At 37.1% G+C, this 21810-nt stretch overlaps 1 protein-coding gene across 1 annotated transcript; it reads right to left on the bottom strand.

Annotated features, from left to right (window-relative positions):
• Positions 1 to 1686: 1686 nt before the first annotated feature.
• Positions 1687 to 20638, bottom strand: HSD17B3 (hydroxysteroid 17-beta dehydrogenase 3). Its single transcript, XM_034410080.3, has 11 exons — positions 20148 to 20638; positions 18441 to 18487; positions 16577 to 16652; positions 15194 to 15301; positions 12447 to 12514; positions 10960 to 10995; positions 8034 to 8068; positions 7033 to 7114; positions 4207 to 4272; positions 3758 to 3907; positions 1687 to 2371 (listed from the first exon to the last, which is right to left on the bottom strand). Exons 1-11 carry the CDS (start codon positions 20296 to 20298, stop codon positions 2276 to 2278), a joined length of 915 nt encoding a protein of 304 aa, XP_034265971.1. The 5' UTR covers positions 20299 to 20638; the 3' UTR covers positions 1687 to 2275.
• Between the last annotated feature and the right edge of the window lie 1172 nt (positions 20639 to 21810).

Genomic DNA, 21810 nt, shown 5'->3' with positions numbered 1-21810 from the left:
GAACTCATATAAATTGTTATATATGTCCTTGTCTCTTTGCTTAAATACTTGCATGTCTATTGGTATATGACAGTGTAAATATTCTGAATGTACTGATGTCCCTATTAAGCCAGCCCAACCAGAAAGCTTTGTAAGTGAAAATTATTCATGTTTAAAAACTCTAAAATGTAATTAATGGTTATGTATTGAGCTCAATCAACAATTTTCTGAGAAAGAAAATAATTTAGTAGCACAGATGAGCTATAATGCAAGATAAATTCCTTATGCTGTTTTTCATAAGTATATAATAATCATGTGTAGAAAATACTGTATCAAGAGTACTGACTAAAATCTCTGCATTTTCCCCGTGTTCCTGGCTCAGCAAATAAACTGGTAATTCACTTTATTTATTTATTTATTTATTTATTTATTTATTTATTTATTTATTTATTTATTTATTTATTTATTTTATTTTATTTTATTTTATTTTATTTTATTTTATTTTATTTTATTTTATTTTATTTTATTCAATTTGTATCCCGCCCTTCTCCTAGTGGACTCAGGGCGGTGCACAGCCAGAACTAAAACACATACCAATACAAAATTATTCACAATACTTAAAGTATTGGACTAGAAGTGGGGAGACTCCAATTGAAATCTTCTCCAGCCATGAAGGTTGGCTTCCTTGGTAGTTTCTTAATTTGTTACAGTAAGTATTGGATATTTGCTATTAAACAGACTAGGGCACAACTGTTTATTGTCCATTGACTATGGAATTCTTTTGCATCACAGTATTAACTACAGTTTAATTAAAATTAAAGACATTATTAGTAGCTATCTCTTTTTTCCATTACTGAAAAGTAAGACAGTTTTATTTACACTGAAACTCACAGATGAGAACTAATGTTGTTCCCTAGTGTAGCCTCAATCAGCATTGACTTTACCATCTGTTTTCATGATGTGGTTTTATCACGTATGTACAAATCTTGTAAATATCTTGCCAAGAAAGGATTTAGTTGCCTGAACATATCTTTTATCAAAGAACCCAGTACAGAGTACTGATTTTGTGGCCCCAAATAAGTATTGACCATTTACTGAAAAATACTGGTTTCCCTGATGTTTGCTCAGAGGAGGAGAAAGAGAAGAATGGAGGGGCCAGCTACATCTTTAAAGTAGTTACTTTGACCTTCATTGTATCTAACACGCTGTGTATGTAAACATTCCCTTACATCTTCACTTGTCAGGATTACAATAACACACCAATTAATGAAAAAATGTGGTAAGTGATTTAAGTGTGTTGGCAGTGTAAAAAAGAAATGAGAGAGACCTTGAACATTCCCAGTTCCTTAACAAGTTTTCCAATCCTATCAACCTAGTGAATTATAACCATATATTATCTGGTGAATATCTTTTTTTTTATCAAGGTCTGTTTTTGGGTTGATTCATTCTGAACTCTAGCAGCTGTCTTCAGCTGTTTCTTGGTTGAAATTTCTGTAATTCAACCAAGCTACAGCTGAAGACAACTGTATGTGTTCAAGAACAAATCAACTCAAAAATAGACATTGATAAAAATAAATACCTAATGCTAATTCTTTCTCAACAGGTATGGATATTATCAGTACATAGCTATTCTAATTATCACTCTGTGAGCTGGTTGTTTGGATTTCAGAAGAAAAATAAAGATACAGAAGCAAAAGAGAAAACAAGTGGCTTATAATCAGCATTTATTAAGCTATAGAAAATGTAGGTGGATCAAAAAAATAGAAATAGATGGATGAGAGAGATAGAGACAGGGAGAGAGAGAGAGAATTATATTTAAAAACATATCTTCATTTCTTCTAAAGTGATTCCCATCTATCATTTATCCTTTAGGTTAAATCACTTTATTTACATACAAACAAAATCAAATAATTGACTAAAAATATATGATAGTCAACTTTGATTTGCAGATGCAATACATACTAAATAGTCATATCTCCATTTGCTCTTGTTCATACCTAACACACTGAACTTTTTCCTAAAATAATTCTATACAATTATTTCCCGCTAAAGCCATTGTGAAAATAAAATCAAGTGTATAAATCATGGTTGGAAATAACAGTGCTTAAAAATATGCATCAGCAAATAATGGAAGCAATAAAATGGATAAACAAAACAGAAATGAGTACATGATTAAAAAAAAAAAGATACTGAAGGGCTGTTTTCATGCATGTTTCAAAATCTTGCAATTAATCAAGCTGACTGCTGCTATAATTCATACCAGATCCTCAAGCAGGCTCACGAAGTGGATAAAATGTTATCTTTTGGAATGCTCCGTCATAAGGCATATCACAGTTTCTTGTACTTTGTTGTTCTGGAGCAACCAAAAAGGAATACACTGTACAAATCGTGCCTTTATCAAAAGAAGAAAGAGAGAGAGAAACAAAATGAAGATTAATTAATTCCACATATGATCTCACACTTTTATAAATTAGAACAACACAAAATTTGGTGCACAATAGCAAGACTAAGCTAAAGGCATTTTGGGGGCCGAGGCAGAGGTTCAAATCTCCCATCACAGGCATTGTCATGCATGGCACCCAAATGCAGCCATGTTACTCTGGTATATTTAACATCTTTCCCTGGCAGTGAAAATATCTTTAACAATACACTGGAAAGCTTGTGTTGTTGCTGCACATTTATGATTCAGCTCACCTCTCAGCAAGCTTCTAACAGTTGTCTTTCTGGTATGTTCTAAGTACAATAGATATTCAAATAACATTGTGCCATCCAGATGTTTTTGATTCCCTTTGCCATAACATCCAAGCAGCACATCAACAATTATGCTGGTTATGTATGGAAGGTATCAAGAAACAGTTTTGTCTATCACTAATAAATCCAAGATCTTTCTTTAACCAAAAATGCCAGGAATTGTCTGGTTACAAAGAACCTGGAATTTTCTACATGTAAGGCATGTGATGTAAACTAGAGATCCTTCATCATTATAGTGTTATAAACATTCAGATGCAAATTGATAATCAATGTGGATTCGGTGAAGCACCAAAAAGATCTAAAGTTTTCTTCATTATGGCATAATACAAAATCTATTATCTAAAGTATTCTCAATGTACAACCCCAAGTCTTTGCATCATACATGGCTCTCAGCTATTTTACAGCCAATTTAATTTTCAGATTAAAAAAAAAACAGATATAAGAGGCAAGAGTTAATTTTAAGTCTGTGATAGGATTCTTCACAAATCTCAAAAATTCAATGTGGTATTTGCATGGCCATATAAAGTTGTATAATATATGGGCAGGCAACTAGTCTTTCTAAGAAGACTAGTTTTGGAGTGTGAATTACTGAAGCTAAAATTAAATTAGAGCATCAGTGTCTCATATACTGCTAGCTAAAACTCAGAAGAACTTTTTGCAGTTTTTCAGACTAACAATTTTTTAATTAAAAGGCATGAGTTTTCATGACTTACAACCTGCTTCAACAGATGTGATCATAATCAACTTAAGCCTTTTAATAAAATGCATTAGTTGGGGAAAAATGCTATCAGATTCCTAATTTTTGGCTACCATAGACTAACACAGCAAAAACTGCTGTCAGAATAGTGTTTCTCAACCATGTCATCTTGAAGAGTTGAAAGCCACAGTGAGCTGTGGACTTCAACTCCAAGAATTCCCCAACCAGTCTTGAAGTCCACACATCTTCAAGTTGACATGGTTGAGAAACATTGTGTTAGAGGAAAGCACTCTATTTTTGCAACCTAACTCAAATTCATAACTGGATTACCAAGATTTCATGGGCTAAACATCCAAATGTTTCATCACCAAATGTAACATATCTCAGTGACTCTCGTGCAAATTCTTCTGCTGTTTTGGTGATCAGATTGGGTTGCTTATGCATGATCATTGGAGTAGAAACAGCAAAGGGAGTCACTGCCTGAAATAAGGAGAAAAATAACAGTCACTGTTTCACATTCCAGAAGATGTTGTAAACTGTAACATGTTCATACTTCATTGGAGAATATATATATATATATATATATATATATATATATATATATATATATATATATATATATATATATATGTTCTTTATGAAGACATAAAGAAGAGAAAAGGAGTTTTTAAAAGCAGGAGGAAAGAAAACATGATAAACCTTTCCATAACCTCCAACATGCAATCTATTCAATTGATTTGATGCTTATTGCAAAAAGCAAAAAAAGAAATGTAAATTACCTGTATCACAATTCCTTTTGACTTATATTCCATCTGAAGTGCTTTGGAAAATGTATATACAAAAGCCTAGGTAGAATTACAGAAAAATCAAGGGACAGTTTTAAAGACTATCACATTCATTGTACATGTTTGTCAAATTATTTGGTTAGATCTAAAACCTGATTTCATTCAAGGTCCTTTTTCAAAATCTTTCCATTTTTCCCCTTCCTATCACTACGCAGTGCCATTGCTGAATAGTTCTTTCCTACTGAGAATATAGAAAGTTGCACCCACATTCAGTTCAGTTAATTCAGGTATAAAAGATCCCTTGAGACATTCGCAAAATATATGTTAATTTGGAAAACAGGATTATCTAGGAATCCCAATCACAAGAGAGCTGCATATATTCTCTCCCTCTAGTGAACTGGGAGTTAGAAATAGAAATAGAAATAGAATAACAAAGTTGGAAAGGACCTTGGAGGTCTTCTAGTCCAACTCCCTGCCCAGGCAGGAAACCCTACACCACTTCAGACAAATGGTTATCCAACATCTTTTTAAAAATTTCCAGTGTTGGAGCATTCACAACTTCTGCAGACAAGTTGTTCCACTTATTATTTATTTATTTATTTATTTATTATTGAATTTCTATACCGCCCTTCTCCCTGAGGACTCAGGGCGGTGTACAGCCAAAATTAAAAAACATGCAGGACAAATATTAAAAAACAATTAAAAGATATATAAATTTGGCCCAATTAAAACTCATTACCAATTAAAACATTTAAAACATTTAAAAACAATTAAAAATTTCATCTTAAGCCAGCCCGGCTTGCTTGAAAAAATGGGTTTTAAGGGCACGACGGAAGGCACTGAGGTCCTGGATTCTCCTTATCTCTGGGGGGAGCTGATTCCAGAGGGTAGGTGCCCCCACAGAGAAGGCCCTCCCCCTGGGGGTCACCAGCCTACACTGTCTGGCTGATGGCACCCTGAGGAGGCCCACTCTGTGGGAGCGCACGGGTCGATGGGAGGTCGTCAGTAGCAGCAGGCGGTCTCGGAGATAGCTAGGCCCTATGCCATGGAGCGCTTTGAAGGTGATAACCAACACTAACTGTCAGGAAATTTCTCCTCAGTTCTAAGTTGCTTCTCTCCTTGATTAGTTTCCACCCATTGCTTCTTGTTCTACCCTCAGGTGCTTTGAAGAATAGTTTGACTCCCTCTTCTTTGTGGCAACCCCTGAGATATGGGAACACTGCTATCATGTCTCCCCTAGTCCTTCTTTTCATTAAACTAGACATACCCAGTTACTGCAACCATTCTTCATATGTTTTAGCCTCCAGTCCCTAATCATCTTTGTTGCTCTTCTCTGCACTCTTTCTAGAGTCTCAACATCTTTTTTACATCGTGGTGACCAAAACTGAATGCAATATTCCAAGTGTGGCCTTACCAAGGCATTATAAAGTGGTATTAACACTTCACGTGATCTTGATTCTATCCCTCTGTTTATGCAGCCCAGAACTATGTTGGCTTTTTTGGCAACTGCTGCACACTGCTGGCTCATATCTAAATAGTTGTCCACTAGGACTCTAAGTTCCCTCTCACAGTTACTACTGTTAAGCAAGGTACCACATATATGTACCTGTGCATTTTGTTTTTCTTCCCTAAATATAGAACTTTACTTTTTTCACTGTTGAATTTCATTTTATTAGATAGCGCCCAATGTTCAAGTCTGTCAAGATCCTTCTGTATCTTGAGCCTATCTTCTGGAGTGTTGGCTATTCCTGCCAGCTTGGTGTATTCTGCAAATTTGATGAGTTCCTCATCTATCCCCTCGTCCAAGTCATTGATGAAGATGTTGGAGAGCACTGGGCCTAAAACAGAACCCTGGGGTACTCCACTGCATACTTCCCTCCATGTAGATGCAGTTCCATTGAGGATTACACGTTGAGTGCAGTTGGTCAGCCAGTTACGAATCCATCTGGTGGTGATGCTGTCTAACCCACATTTTTCTACTTTACCTAATAGTAGGTTATGGTCTACTTTATCAAATGCTTTATTGAAGTCCAAGTAAATTATATCGACAGCATTCCTCTGGTCCACTAATTTTGTCACTTTGTCAAAGAATGCAATAAAATTAGTCTGGAATGATCTGTTTTTGACAAACCCATGTTAGCTTTTGGTTATTACTTTGTTTGCTTCTAGGTGTTCGGTGATTCGTTGCTTGATTATTTTTATAAGTAACATGTTCAGGTATTCCAAATAAATATTTGAAAAAAGAATAATAATTTAAGAACTGGACAGATAAACAAGCTTGCTATCATAATAATGGGGACAAAAGATTAAATGGCTCAAAATAAAACAGCTCAAAATAAAACAGTTTAACCACTTCTCCCCTTCCTGTTTTGGACAAATTATATTAGTTTTCTGGTAACTTTTTTTAAAAGTAATTTGGGATTAAAACAAAAATACTTTAGACAAAGTTTCTGCCTTTTTTTTTTATCTTGCTTAATGTTTGCTAGCAATCTAATAAATAAATGTGTACATGGGCTGACAGGACATTGTCCTATGTTCCTATTTCATCAGTTCATGAGAGAAAAAAAACCCATTTTTTCTTTGGTTTTCCAGTTTTTCTAACATCAGGGCTCTGAATAACCTTTGCAGGGTTCATCACAGCCTTGTAATGGGAGTATGTCTGATTTTAGCTTTTAGAAAAGAATATCAGGAACATTGCACAGCTGTTCAGATTTCCCTTTAGGGAAGCCTAACCCCACTATGACAAGGTATTTTTTTTTAGTCTCATAAAACCGATAACAATAGATAAAATCTGAAATACAAAAAAAATTCAAACCATACCTTAGACGCAGAATATATTGTATATAAAGGACAAGGAAAGGTGCCAATGGCTGATGAAAGGTTAAGAATTAGACCTTTTTTTCTGAAATTTAAAATGAAAATAACTTTTAGGTATCTTGCATGGACTAAACTAATACGCTTACTCAGGTTTCATAGACGCCAATACTTACCTAAGCTCAATTTTCTTAGATCACTAAAGATTTATGGCATTTCATTGAGCTAACAAGTATTTACACTCATATAAGACAAGGACTTGGGATGCGGTGGCTCAGTGGCTAAGACGCTGAGCTTGTCGATTGAAAGATTGGCAGTTCAGTGGTTCGAATCCCTAGTGCCGCGTAACGGGATGAGCTCCCATTACTTGTCCCAGCTTCTGCCAACCTAGCAGTTCAAAAGCACGTAAAAAATGCAAGTAGAAAAATAGGCACCACTTTTGGTGGGAAGGTAACGTGCGCCTTTGGCATTTAATCATGTTGGCCACATGACCACGGAGATGTCTTCAGACAGTGCTGGCTCTTCGGCTTTGAAACAGAGATGAGCACTGCCCCCTAGAGTCGGGAACAACTAGCACATATGTGCGAGGGGAACCTTTACCTTTTAAGACAAGGACTGCAAGATCTCTGTGTTTCCTTTGATGTATGGAGAAATCCACAATAAAAAACCCCTGTCATAATGTATATCTTTCAAGGCCAACCTGCAAACTGCTAAAATAACATTAACTAATTGATTCAAATACCTGGTGAATTTGAATTCATTAGCAGTTTCAGTTGCTTAATTTATGGGCAAAAGAGAATTGCCATGGAACATTCTTTCTATGATATGGGATGGGCTGCCTAAGTTGACCCTGTGATATGATCTAATATCTAGTTTGCAACTATGCAGTACTCTGGAAAAAGATGTAATTTATGTCAACACAAATCAGCCCAAGGTTCATCAAAATCGAAAAACTTCCCTGAAGAAAAGAATAAATAAATAAATAATAATGTGGAAAATTGCTTTACCTTGCCACCATTTGTTTCAAAACAATTCGCGTCATCTAAAAAAAAAAAAGGATAATTAAAACTACACCTCATAGCTTGTTTGAGAAAATTCAGCAAAGTTTGGCAATATAGTCATTGCAATGCCCTAAACATACGGATGTCCCAAATTAGATATTGACTCTGTGTGTGTGTGCATGTGTGTGTGTGTGTGTTTGTGTGTGTGTGTGTGAGTGAGAGAGAGAGAGAGAGAGAGAGAGAGAGAGAGACTTTTTTTCCCTTTCCTTTTGAAATAAAGCACCAGTTCGGGCGAACCAGTAGCAGCTGTGGCAGGTGGTTTGGAGAACCGGTAGTGGCAGCAGCATGAGGCTCCACCCACCCACCTGGACATTGTTACTTCCTGGTTTTAACCAGGAAGTAACCTGTTTTTTTACCCTCTGTGCATGCGCAGAAGGCTTTGTGCACCTGCAGAGGGTCCAAAATCACACACATGCAGCACACACACTTCCGAAACAGTAGAGAAGTTAAATTGATTTCACCCCTGCTTCACCGCCTGAAAACATTCATAGAATTGTTACGTCCATGAAGGACGTAAATGCAAGCTGAATGCCAAATGCCCAAAATGCAACCACATGGCTGGACTATGCACAGCAGTCATAACTTCGAGGAAAGGAAATAAGTAGTCTTTTCTAAATTCATTGTAACTTTGACCAGTCATTAAATAGCTGATCGTAAGTTGAGGACTACTTGTATTCTCATCATTTCAAATGTGCCTTCCGTCTTAAAAAATATGGATTCAAGTAGCAAGAAAACCCTCTTACATCTTGTTAAAGTAAACAAATGAGAAGTGATAGTCAAAGTTTTCCATGAACAGTTCCAGGTAAGGCTTTTGTTATGCAGCTATTATCTGCTTATAACATTCAGATTTTCCTCCATATTTTTCTTACTAGAAATAAAAATCAGTTAAGTCAAAAAAACAGACTTGCCAATGTGGAAAGGTCCAGTTCCTTATCTCTGTTGAGGTCGCACTGAATGGTATTTTTGACAATTTGTCCAATTTAAAATCAGGGCCTATTAAGAAATGCATACAGCAACCAAAATATTTTGCATCTTTTTTGTTGGTTTGTTTTTGTTGGTTTGAATCAACAAAAGTGTTTGAATATATATCAAAGCAGCAGCTGTCAGATTATGTTCAGGGGGGGAAAAAAATTTGATACCACTTAAAGATGTTTGAGATAAGTTGTAAACACAAAGCTTAAGCAGCTTTTCCTGATAGCTCAGAAGGAAATGTGGTAGCAAAGGCTTTAGTATCATATTATTAGATAAAACTGCAATGAACTTATATCAGTTCAAGATATACTGTTGTCCCAGATTGTTAAGAAAGAAATCCTAGTTTTGCCAGGGCAAGAGTCAAGAACTAAATGCTAAACCCACTTTGTTTTAAAAAGAACATTGTGTTGTGGTCTGCCAGTAGCCTGCAGAGCTGGCAGCAGAGTCGGACAGTGAGGAGGCTGGGGAGGAACATGGTTCAGTCCTGGAGTCTGGGGAAAGCTCGGACCAGGGCTTTGCATCAGAGGCAGAGAAAAGGCCATCTGGGAGGTAAGTGCTGCTTCCAGAGCCTCCAGAGCCAGACCTCAGCGAGGCAGAGGAACAGGGGGAGCCTGTTCCCAGTGTGTGCGTGCGCAGAGCTGCCAGAAGGCAAGAACAGTTAAAACAAAAGGGATGACTCGGGAGTAGAGCTTGGAGATAATTGGCCCCTCCCATAAGACTTAAAAGAGGAGCAAAGGCACATGAGCCTTTGCAGAAAACAACGTTAATTCTGTGCAGTTTAAAGTCTGTTTAATTCTAGACTCCGTGTGGCTTTGCCAATTAGGTCTTTGGCAGCGTGTCAAGGAAGATAAAGGTGGGTGATTATCAGCCTTATCCCGAAGGACTCTTTACAACTATTTGGGACTCATCTGTGAATGAACAGAATTCACAGCTGTTGCAATAAAAGAGGTTTTTGAGACTACTCGTATGTTTTACTGACTTAGGAGGCCTAGGTCAGAACACATTGTGAGAAATTGTGTCACTATAGGTCTATATACTTTCCTACATTGCCTATATCCGTGATGGCAAATCTATGGCATGCGTGCCCAAAGTGTCACATGAAGCCATGTCCCCGGTACGCGCAGCCTTGCCTGTTTGTCTTCTGGGTTTCTGGCATGCATGCGTGCGCGATGATCAGCTGTCTTTTGCGCGCATGGCAGTGCCAAAAACTGGCCTGTGCATGCACTCCAGCGAGCTGATTGACTGGTGTGCATGAGCGCCAGAACCTGGAAGTTTGGCTTTTCCGGAGCGTGATTCCTTCGTGCACACGGCAGTGCTGAAAACCGGCCTGCACATGAGCGCTGGCCAGCTGATCATCGGGCGTGCATGCACACTAGAACCTGGAAGTTTGGCTTTTCCGGAGAGTGGCCCCGACGTTTCCACTCAACCTTTTCAGCACTCAGTGCCGAAAAGGTTCGCCATCACTGGCCTATAGCTAAATGATAAGCAAAGACACTAATATACTTGTTTTCACATATTTACCACTAAAATTCTTTTGATTGTATGATGTGATGGGAAAGTAAAACTGATATGTCTAGCTTTAGAAATTTTGTTTTGCTATCAGAAATTTTGTTTAGCTAGCCTAGGTGGATACCCATTCTAATGTCATGTTTCAACATCCAAAGAGGAAGGGAACCAGCATAAAGGCAAAGTGGAGGAACAGCAAACTCTTGGGTGCAAATGATACAACAGAAGGAGAAGAATTGTGTAAGTATCATCCTTAGTCTGTGGGATGACAAAGAATTGCAGTCCAGAAAGCCAGACATTGTCAATGTCTGTATTTCTTTGCCTTCAGTTCAAATGTTATACCTTACTTTTTGGCAAACAAACATAAAGAGCTGTCCTGGTCTGTAATACATACCTTAATGATAGACATGATGTTGCAATTAATGAGGTCCTGTTGAAAATAATAAATGGGTTACATGGCAGTTGTGCTGATTTGAAGAGAACAATATGCTCAGAAAATTCAGTTTGACCTCAGTTTCTAGAATGAGATGTTTAAAAATCTGTTCCCACCAGGGCTGCATGAGCCTTCCTATTTCATGAGGATTAATTTGCTTATATAGGATAAGCCAAACATTATTCAGCATGATGGTTTGTATGTAGCATAAGTCAATCTTCCCCAATTTAACATTTTTCCTTTCTATAAAATTGGTATTTTGCTGCAGAAATAAACATCTTGACTGCCTACAATCCAAAACAACCATTTTGTGATATTCCATTACATTTCCTTAAACATCCAATTGTGTCCAGAAATGCATGTTTGAGTCTAGTCAAAATGTCAGACAAGAACAACCAGACCAGGGGTGAAATCCAGCAGGTTCTAGAGAGCCGGTAGCGGAAATTTTGAGTAGTTTGGAGAACCGGTAGCAGAAATTTTGAGTAGGTCGGAGAACTGGCAAATACCACCTCTCACTGAACCCAGGAGTGGGGAGGGAATGGGGATTTTGCAGTATCCTTCCCCTGGAGTGGGGTGGGAATGGAGATTTTTCAGTATCCTTCCCCAGGAGTGAGGAGGGAATGGGGATTTTGCAGTATCCTTCCCCTGGAGTGGGGTGGGAATGGAGATTTTGCAGTCTCCTTCCCCTGCTACGCCCACCAAGAAACACCCACCAAGCAACACCACGCCCACCAAGCCATGGCCACAGAACCGGTAATAAAAAAATTTGGATTTCACCACTGAACCAGACCCACACATGTACAGTTCAAAATAATTACTTTATTGTGCTCTGCCTATAATACAGGAATCTCCCCAGACTAGAAGTCTTCTCTTGGGAACAAATAGATAAGGCTCCAAGGAAATTAGTAGGAGTCAGTCCTAGCCCTTTGGCATTTGTATAGTGAATCCAGGCTTACTCTACGCTTGAACTCTCCTCCCTGCCAGGTTGAGTGCTTCTTGACACAAAACTTCATAAAAAAATAATTCAAATGTGAATCAAGGGTCAATCAAATTTAGAAAACTTGATTATTGGCTACCTGTTTACTTCAACAAAACTTAGTCCCGTATTCTAGAGAATATGGGAAATGATCAGGATTTTAGAGAATATGGGAGATGATCACAATAGAAATATACAAGAGCTATTACCTGAAACATTTTTTAAGCCCTGATAAACAAGGTAATATTTGGGAAGAGGCTCAACCTTGAATGCTAGAGTATAAGAAGGAGGGGTAGTAAAGCACGGTTGAGTTTATAATGCTCTATGTTATAGCTCAACTAAATAAAGTATAATTTTATGGTCCCTGTGGAGTTTGTTTCTCTGGTCTGTTCTACGTAGCGTGGCTGATAGTACATTTTGTGTGGAAAAAACCAAATACACGATCTTATTACTATTATAGAAGAATCCTTACCTCATCTTTGTCTGGAATATTAAGAAAATGGCACGGAAAGCGATTAGGTAGCATTCCAACATTGTTAACTAATAAAAAAAAAGGGTGGAGAAAGCAAATTAGAATCATGAAGTATGGTGGAACAATTAGGGCCTCTGGATCCCATGCAGCCCAAGGGCCCACTCTTTTGGTCTCCAGAGTCCCCTGCCTCCTAAGTTGTATTGGCATTTTTAAAAGGCAAAGCTCTATTTTTCACTGCTGAAAAAAAAAAGAGAGAGAGAGAGAGACCAAACCATTTATGCCCTTGCCTTTTTTATTGAAATAACAAACTCCCTATAATAGGTTCCCAACCCTGACTGAAGTTGCTTTTTTCTGAAGATAGAGAATACACAGAATCCATTCAGATAAACATGATTCTTGACTGTTGTTTCCTAATAACACTAATGTCAGATCAACCACGTCTATCTGATGATGATAATTTAACAGTATGTAAATTTAAAGAATACAAGAAGAGAAACTATCACACACAATGTTTTGCTGAGTAATGGCTGATGCTTTTCAGCCCTGATTCAGGCTGAGCTATAGTACCAAGCAGCATTGGTAGCAAGGGTGAAATCCAACAAGTTCTGGAGAACCGGTAGGAGAAATTTTGAGTAGTTTGGAGAACTGGCAAATACCACCTCTGGCTGGCCCCAGAGTGGGGTGGGAATGGAGATTTTGCAATATCCTTCCCCCAGGAGTGTGGAGGGAATGGGGATTTTGCAGTATCCTTCCCCTGCCACACCTACCAAGCCACGCCCACCAAGCCACACCATGCCACACCTTGTTCAAAATTGGTCTAGCTGGCAGAGCAAAAGGCACAAGAAATGATGTCATGAGGGAATGGCAGTGCAGGCACAATAGAACAAGAAGTCCAGAGCTTGACCTATTAGCCAGAAGTAGCCGCTGCATAGAAAATGCACACACTCAGAGATGGTATTCAGCAGGTTCTGACCAGTTCTGGAGAACCGGTAGCGGAAATTTTGAATAGTTTGGAGAACCGGTAAATACCATCTCTGACTGGCCCCGCCCCCATCTATTCTCTGCCTCCCGAGTCCCAGCTGATCAGGAGGAAATGGGGATTTTGCAGTATTCTTCCTCTGGAGTCTGGTGGGAATGGAGATTTTGCAGTATCCTTCCCCTGCCACACGCACCAAGCCACGCTCACCAAGCCACACCACACCCACCAAACCATGCCCACAGAACCGGTAGTAAAAAAATTTGGATTTCACCACTGATTGGTAACATATATCAACAACTTTTGGAGGGCTCTGGATGTGGGTGATACAGTCCTTCTGGTTCTTCTGGATCTCTCAGTGGCTTTTGATACTATTGACCTTGTTGAATTAGCTCCAGGAACTGAGAGTGGAGGACACTATTCAGCAGTGATTCTCCTCCTTTCTCTGTGGTCAGTAGCAATCAATGCTAGTGGGGAGGAGAGGTCCAATCCTGAGCCCCTATTATGTGGGGTATTTTTTTTTAATTTTTTTTAAAATTTGATTTATATGCCGCCCTTCTCCGGAGACTCAGGGTGGCTTACAATGCGCTAAGCAATAGCCTTCATTCTTTTGTATATTTATACAAAGTCAGCTTATTGCCCCCACAACTGGGTCCTCAATTTAATGACACAAGTCTCTCTCTCTTTCTTTCTTTCTTTCTTTCTTTCTTTCTTTCTTTCTTTCTTTCTTTCTTTCTTTCTTTCTTATTTATAAGAAGCCACTGGTAGAGGTCATTCATCAACATGGGATTTGGTCAGTTTTGCAGAGATGGCGAAGATTTCAGCATATTTAAAAGATTGTTCACAAGAGACTTATGAATGGGAATGGAAAAGGTGGATAGAATATGTTCAGAACAAATACCAAACTAGAAAGTACCAAATAGTTTTTATTTGAAAATAATGTATTAGAAATATCTTAATGTAAAGAGATAAAGAGGGAAGATAATATAGGGGGAGGGATGGGTTCAGGTATATATATCAGTATTATTAGTTATGAGTACATAATAGGGAAGTCTGGGGGGGAGGGTTAGGGAGGGTTAGGGAGGATGGGAAGTTTGGGGAGGGAGGTGGGGGGGTGAAAAAAGGGGTGAAAATGTAATTGTAAAACTTTTGCAATAAAAAAAAAAAACATGGGATTTGGTATCAGTAAGCTGATGTGTGGATGATACCCAATTATATATTTCTACCCCATGCTAGGCAAGTGATGCTCATCAGATGCTGAGGAGGTTGTAAGGCAGAGGTCTTCAAACTTGGCAGCTTTAAGACATGTGGACTTCAACTCCCAGAATTCTGGGAGTTGAAGTCCACAAGTCTTAAAGCTGCCAAGTTTGAAGACCTCTCTTGTAAGGCCTTGAATAGGAAGAAGCTGGCTGTGAGTCAATCTTAGCAAGGTGTAGTGCTTGTGGGATTTTGGTCCATCAGAGTCAGAAGAACGGAGATTTCTGACTCTGGACAGGTAACACTCTCCTGTATAGGGAAAAGGTAAAAAGGGCAACTGACAAAAAAATTGTTTTGTTTTTATTAGTATCTCCAACCAAAGTAGTGGTTAAAAATTAAATTCTTATACACTTGTCACTGGTTGCTTTTATTGATGGATGACTTTTAAAAAACTTCACCAGAGTTTTAATGTTTTTTAAAAAATGGTTACATTTAACAAATTCATAAAAAGAAACATCTCTTTGAACCAGTTTAATTTCTGGTAACTTCATTTTTCTATTTTTGGTTAACTTACCCAAAATTCCAATTTCTAATCCTTGAAGATTTTCTTCAATTTTTTCATATATGTCATTTTCTGTGAAGTCAGCTTGTATGATTTTCACAGTTCTCTGAGTCGTTTGTTCTGCATGAAGGAGAAGGAGGGGTTTTTATATTAATTTATTTCCCCCCTATAGTTGTATTAAGTTTAAATAGATTAAATCTATGAGCACACGAAAACAGGGACTTTACCTGGAATGTTACATCCATTTAAATATATTTGGAGCCAGTTTGCTGTTTATAAGAATGGCAGAAAGACTGGAAAACAGTTACTATACGACTTAATATCAGATATTCATATCCAGTGCTGGAAGTCACACAATGAATAAGAAGCAGCTTCCAAAATTTATTGTAACTTTTACTAAAATCTTATTTTAGGAAAAACTACACAAATTTTGTTTATCTTAGAGATTAACAGATGAATTAGCATACAAGCTTTAGTATTAATAAATGTTGGTCAAATTCTTAGTAAGCAAGACACAAAGTGATCATATATTATGCCATGAATAAATCAATTTTTGTCATCCAGCAGTTTATGGTGTTTTGGTATTAGATTCAGTAACATTTTCTTGAGAAAGATATAGTGCTCCACTGCTGTTGCAAGGTTTCTTTAATTGATGACGTTAGTTCAATAAAAATAGCCTTAGAACAATATAATGCATTATTTTGATCTATTGATCACAATGACATTTGAAACATAATACATGTAGTTCTCGCTTTCTGACCATTTGTTTAGTCAGTGACTGAAATTACAATGGAGCTGAAAAAGATGATTTGTGACCTGGTCTCAAAGTTGCAACTGTCACAATGTCCCTGCAGTCACTGGATCACAATTCTGGCAATTGGCACACATTTACGATGGTCACATTACCCCCACAGTCATATGATCACCATTTGCTTCCATCAAGCAAATGCTTCCATCAAGCAAAGTCAATAAGGAAGCCGGCAGGAAGTTGCAAATTATGGTCAAGTGATGTTGCACTTAACCCACAGTGTTAATGAACTGCTAGTCCCAACTCCGGACTGAATGTGAGGATAATATTATACAGGAAGCCATGTTGGTTCATTTAAAAACTAAAATAAAATTCCACAATTGCACTTTATTTGAACTTAACAGAATTAAGTCTTGCATCTCTCTATCCAGGCATGATTCTACTGGTAGAACTTAAAGCTTTCTGCATGCAATATTAAATCAGTGTTCTTTCTCTCTATTCTCTTCCTCTAAATGTAACTTTCAGTCTGATTAGACTTGAAGGCTTTCTCATTGTTTACTTCATTCTAATAAAGAATTCTTCTGCTGTGAGGCTACAATGTGAACATGAGACATAATGGGCAAAGTTCCTTCTTTTTAGAAACTTACCAATTTCCAAGGCTACCTTCTCCAAGTTTTTGAATGACCGACTTATGAGAACCACATTTAACCCATGCTTGGCAAGCTGAAAGACAAAGTTTTGCAATATTTAAAATTGTATGCTGAATTAATGGAGCATCTCCTAAATGATCCTAAAAAGCATACTTAAATGCTGTAAAGCCAATCCCACCATTTAGAAGAATTGAGCATGGGTGATTGTGGGTGTATCTTCACATACTTACTGTGTAAAATTTAATACATTCTGTCTATATGAGTTCATGGAGAAAATCAATGTGGTTTCTAGAAGTCAAAAGTATTTTTGCACATCAACAATTCATCAATCTTTGTATGACTGTGTTACAAAAATGATCTCAAAATTCTCTTCTCTGTAAACTAGAATATCCAAGGTTATATATATTATAGGGTGACTACTCAAAATACTTTTTCTTTCCTGGTTTAAAAATATGGCATCATAAAACTTAGTGTTAGATCTACGAAAGAAGCATATTGAGTTTTCACTGGTTTGTTGTTTGGTGTGATCCATCACACATAGGTCCCAACTTATGAGTCCCTAGGGAGTTGGGCGGCATAGAAATGCGACTAATAAATAAATAAACTTCCTTCAGCTGGAATAGCAATATTCTGTGTAAACAGGTGGCTTTCATCCAGTGGTGGGATTCAAATAATTTAACAACTGGTTCTCTGCCCTAATGATTTCTTCCAACAACCAGTTCACCAAACTGCTCAGAAAGTTAACAACCGATTCTCCCGAAGTGGTGCGAACTGGCGGAATCCCATCACTGCTTTCATCTCATCCCCTGGAATTTGATGCCATGGAAACATCTGATGATACTATCAATTTATTGACAAAGAACTCAGTTCACTTCCTGGATTTGAAGCCATGCTTAGTAATGTCCACAGAAATCTTTATCATGCAGAACACAGTCTGTTTGTATCAAATTGTTCCGAACCGAGATAATTATTGTAGGCAATGGTTTATCCCTGTATTAAAGTAAATTATTTTTTAAAGTATCTTTTGTATGCCTGTTCTTATGCAAGAGGGGACATGATGACTCAGCGATTAAAGACATTGAGCTTGAACTCAGGTTCAAGACCAGGCATCGCGCAACAGGGTGAGCTCCCATTCCAGCAGTTCAAAAGCATGCAAATGTGAGTAGATTAATAGGTACCACTTCGGTGAGAAGGCAACAGCATTCTATGCACCTTTGGCATATATCCATGCTGGCCACATGACCATGGAAATTGTCTTCAGACAATGCTGGCCAAGAAATGGAGGTGAGCACTGTGCCCTAAACTCAAACATGATTTGACAGAGATACCTTTATCTTTTACTCTTATGCAAATGGATGGAAAATAAATTAGTCTTTATAAAATAATCCAATGCAAATGGACATTTAGATTAATTCTCATGGTTGGGGCAGGGTCAGTTTATGTTGTCCTTCAGCAGTGTGGTTGAACGGCAAATCTTCCACTCTGCCACCATCCTGCCAGTGAACTGTAGCCTCCCTTGTTCCCAGATATCAATTAAATCCGAAGAAAAGGGGAACTTATTTTTTCTACCACTCAGTTGGATGCATGGATATGTACCAGAGTGGTAGACAGATTGGTGGAATGATATATAACCACAAATACCATTTTGGCTACCCCTTTGTAACTATAACATTGACATTCCAGCAATAAAGTAAAAAATAAAAAACCTGACACCTCTTTGGCAAGGAAAAAAAAATCTTTCAAGAAGTTGGAACATGAATTTTGGCACAGTATTAATGATAAACTATTTACAAAGCATATAAGAATGTATTCTAAACTATCTGAGCCCAAAATATTTGGTCATGAAGTACATGTTTACTACCTCTAAGGAGTAGGCTCTTCCAATTCCATCTCCTGCTCCAGTGACCACTAAAAGAAAAAGAATATAATCTTTAAATATCTTATTCCCTTTATACATCTTAATATATATTTCTCTCTCACTTTCATCTTCAGAAGTAAGACAGGTAGGGGCCTAGCAAATGCATTTGACCTAATTTATATTAGAACAGAGTTTTTATTACATTAGTTTTGAAACAGCATGGAAAGCAGCAAATGGAGAATTTGGTGATTTGGTTTTATAATACGCATTGATCAAATTGCTTGTCTAAAATCTCTTTATATTGCAGCCAAGGCTATACCTGCTGGAAAGTGGAAAAATGAAATTAAAGTTACTCAAAAGATTGTAATTTAAAAGAGTTTGAAATTAAAGGCAGACATTGTCTTAAAAGTAGTAAAAGTCTGAATACCAAAAGTCAGGAGAAAGTAAATTATTACTTAATTTTCTGGATCCTGTTTTAGAAAGATATGGACTCAGTAAAAATTCATTGAAAATTCTTCACCTGGATATAATAACATATCTAAGCTAGAAGCTATACAATACTATAGAAATTCAGTGCATAATTGAGAAAATATTGTTTATAGAAAATATGGGAATAAGATATCCAATCATAAATCTAAAAGAAAAAAAGCTGTCCTTTTTCACTGAAAAATAAATATTGATGAATTCGAGGGGATTTTATATAGACATAGCAAATAACATCTTTACAAATGCTCTAATTTTTCTTAATTCCTGAACATCAGAACATTATGCTTTCAATAAGACTTGATCCTAGGAGAGGGCACTTAGGACTGCAAATTAATTTTGCAGTGCTTATACTGCTTATATTTGTTTCCTTCCAAGAGTCTACTTTGCAGTGATGTTGTAGCAAAGTTTCATACAAAAATACCCCTGTGTAAAATTGTAAGAGATTAGGAAAAAGAAAACCTGGGGCAGTTCAGCAGTCATAAGCCTAGTATGGTTGTGATACAAGCCTACCAAGTTCTAATAAGATAAGCTGTTTGTTTGTTTGTTTTTCTGCTGAAGATACTTGCAGATTCTAATGAGAAATTAAAAAATAACAACAACAGCCAGTGGTTCTTAATCTTTTATGTCTTCTCATCCAATCCTTCTCCCTCTACCAAAAAATATAAATCCCACCAAGAATCTCTTCCCAAGAATGGCAATTACCGTACATGTTTACAGGTGATCTAAGACACTTATCATTAATGGTTAAAATTCCAGTCTTATTCTGTGATTCATCCCACCATTAAAGAACTACAGCCCAGGAAAGAGAAAAATTATTTGCATCTAAAAAATGAGGACAGAATCATTCTGGAATAAAAATATACACACACATATGCACAAAATAGCAATTGCATTCTTGAAAAGCAGAACATTTAGTATTAAAAATATTATGAAATTGCATAACACAAACAAATAGCCAGTTGGATTCCAAGCCATTACTTGCTCGTTTTAAACATTTTCCAAAGAAAGGGAAATCATTTGCTATGTGCTGCAGTAAAAAAAGAAAATGAAAGGAACCCTGTAGCAATGCATTAGAACAATGAAACAAGTTCCTATCTCTCTCCCGAATTCTCCAGGCTTTCAGAGATAAGCCTTATGGAAAACGGACTTTCTAGCACTGAGCTAGAAATATCTAATATCTTTCCCCTCCACATTGGCATATAAGAATAGCAAAGGTGCCTTTACCTGCCCATTCTCCCATTGAACGAAAATAAGATGGAGGCAAAATATTCCATATGTAAGGAAGAAAATACTTCAAAAACCAAATGCACTTTAGCAGGAAAATGGAACAACAGATGCCTCCAAGGAGAGCAAGCAGTGGCTGGAATTCATCCATGAGAAACTGATAAAAGGAGAGAGTCGACAAGTGCTGAAACAATCCTCACTTTCGTCCAACCTACAACTACTTTGAAAGCTGGGCTGGCAGAAGAGAAATAAATATACCCAATCATAACTTCTGAAGTCATTTGAATCTTGTTCCATGGATTACACTCAAAATAATAACAAATGATGTCTTCGTCCTGATATTTAACAGTATAGCAGAAAAGCAAACCAAAACATGAGTTTCAGAGCCAAGTTGATACTTTTCTTTTTTTCTAAAAATAACACAATGTTTGGGCTTCTTGAGATGAGCTCACTCCTAATACATGGAAGCTGTCATGATGACACCATCATCTGATGGTGATGATCTTGTTTCTCAATTTGTTACTGAGGGTCACTGTTATCTCCTTGTTTATAAATTCACTAACCCAATAGAATAGAACAGAACAGAACAGAACAGAAACAAGTAGAGTAGAGTAGAGTGGAATAGGAATAGGAATAGGAATAGGAATAGGATAGAATAGAATAGAATAGAATAGAATAGAATAGAATAGAATAGAATAGAATAGAATAGAATAGAATAGAGCAGAGCAGAGCAGAGCAGAGCAGAGTAGAATAGGAATAAGAATAGAATAGAATAGAATAGAATAGAATAGAATAGAATAGAATAGAATAGAATAGAATAGAATAGAATAGAATAGAATAGAATAGAATAGAATTCTTTATTGGCCAAGTGTGACACAAGGAATTTGTCTTAATATTTTTATATATAATCATTGAATTTGCTGTTGTTTCTGGCAGCATTATTTAGTGGATTCACAGAGCAACCTTCTATTCAAGAATAAATCCCATTAAATACATTAGGTAGCAAATACAGTATAGGATTGCAACCTATATGTCACCTTTCCTTCAAATGGAAAGGTAAGTAGCATTACTATTACTACTAATATTACTACAACTACCACTATGGATGACCAGCCAAAAGGACAGATTTCAGAAGGAGCACAGTAAAGAATATGAATTTGTTTACTGCTATTTCTGAATGTGTACAGAGAAGCGCATGAGTGTTCGAACATGTGTTGGTACTAGTCAGTGAGTTTGAGGTAAATCACTCCTTCCTAATCAAATCTTGAATCTTGAACCCAATCAAGATCTTCTAAAGTCCATGCAGATTTTCCAGAGCCACAGTGACTTCAAAAAATTAGCTCAGCTCTCAAACAGCATAGACTTGGAAATCCAAAGCTTTTTCCTCATCAGCATGGAATTATTATAAGGAGTTCCCAGAATGGAAAATGAGCATCAATTTTGATCAGAAAAATAATGTTCTGTTGCCTTGCCAGAGCTTGACTTACTGGTAACTTGTTTTCAATTTATTAAAAACCACAATTCCATACACAATGTGGAAAATCTGATCATGAATTTTTCCAAATAATTCTTATCAGGTCTTTTCCCAAAACTGGACAAATTTTAAATATGTGGATTTCATTTCCAACATTTCTTAGCAATTGCCAGGCTGACTGGAATAGAA

This window comes from Pantherophis guttatus, chromosome 2 (assembly GCF_059756535.1).
Source record: "Pantherophis guttatus breed Tessera chromosome 2, ASM5975653v1, whole genome shotgun sequence".
Taxonomy (NCBI): domain Eukaryota; kingdom Metazoa; phylum Chordata; class Lepidosauria; order Squamata; family Colubridae; genus Pantherophis; species Pantherophis guttatus.
This window is presented reverse-complemented; position numbering and strand designations above follow the sequence as displayed.

Bases quoted from the DNA above. Each gene is read 5' to 3' on its own strand.
- HSD17B3 (XM_034410080.3), bottom strand. From the start codon at position 20,298: ATGGATGAATTCCAGCCACTGCTTGCTCTCCTTGGAGGCATCTGTTGT. The intron at 18,488-20,147 runs GTAAAGGCACCT...TTTTTCTTTTAG, and splicing joins TTCAATGGGAGAATGGGCAG to TGGTCACTGGAGCAGGAGAT. The intron at 7,115-8,033 runs GTAAAGCAATTT...TTTAAATTTCAG, and splicing joins TTGAAACAAATGGTGGCAAG to AAAAAAAGGTCTAATTCTTA.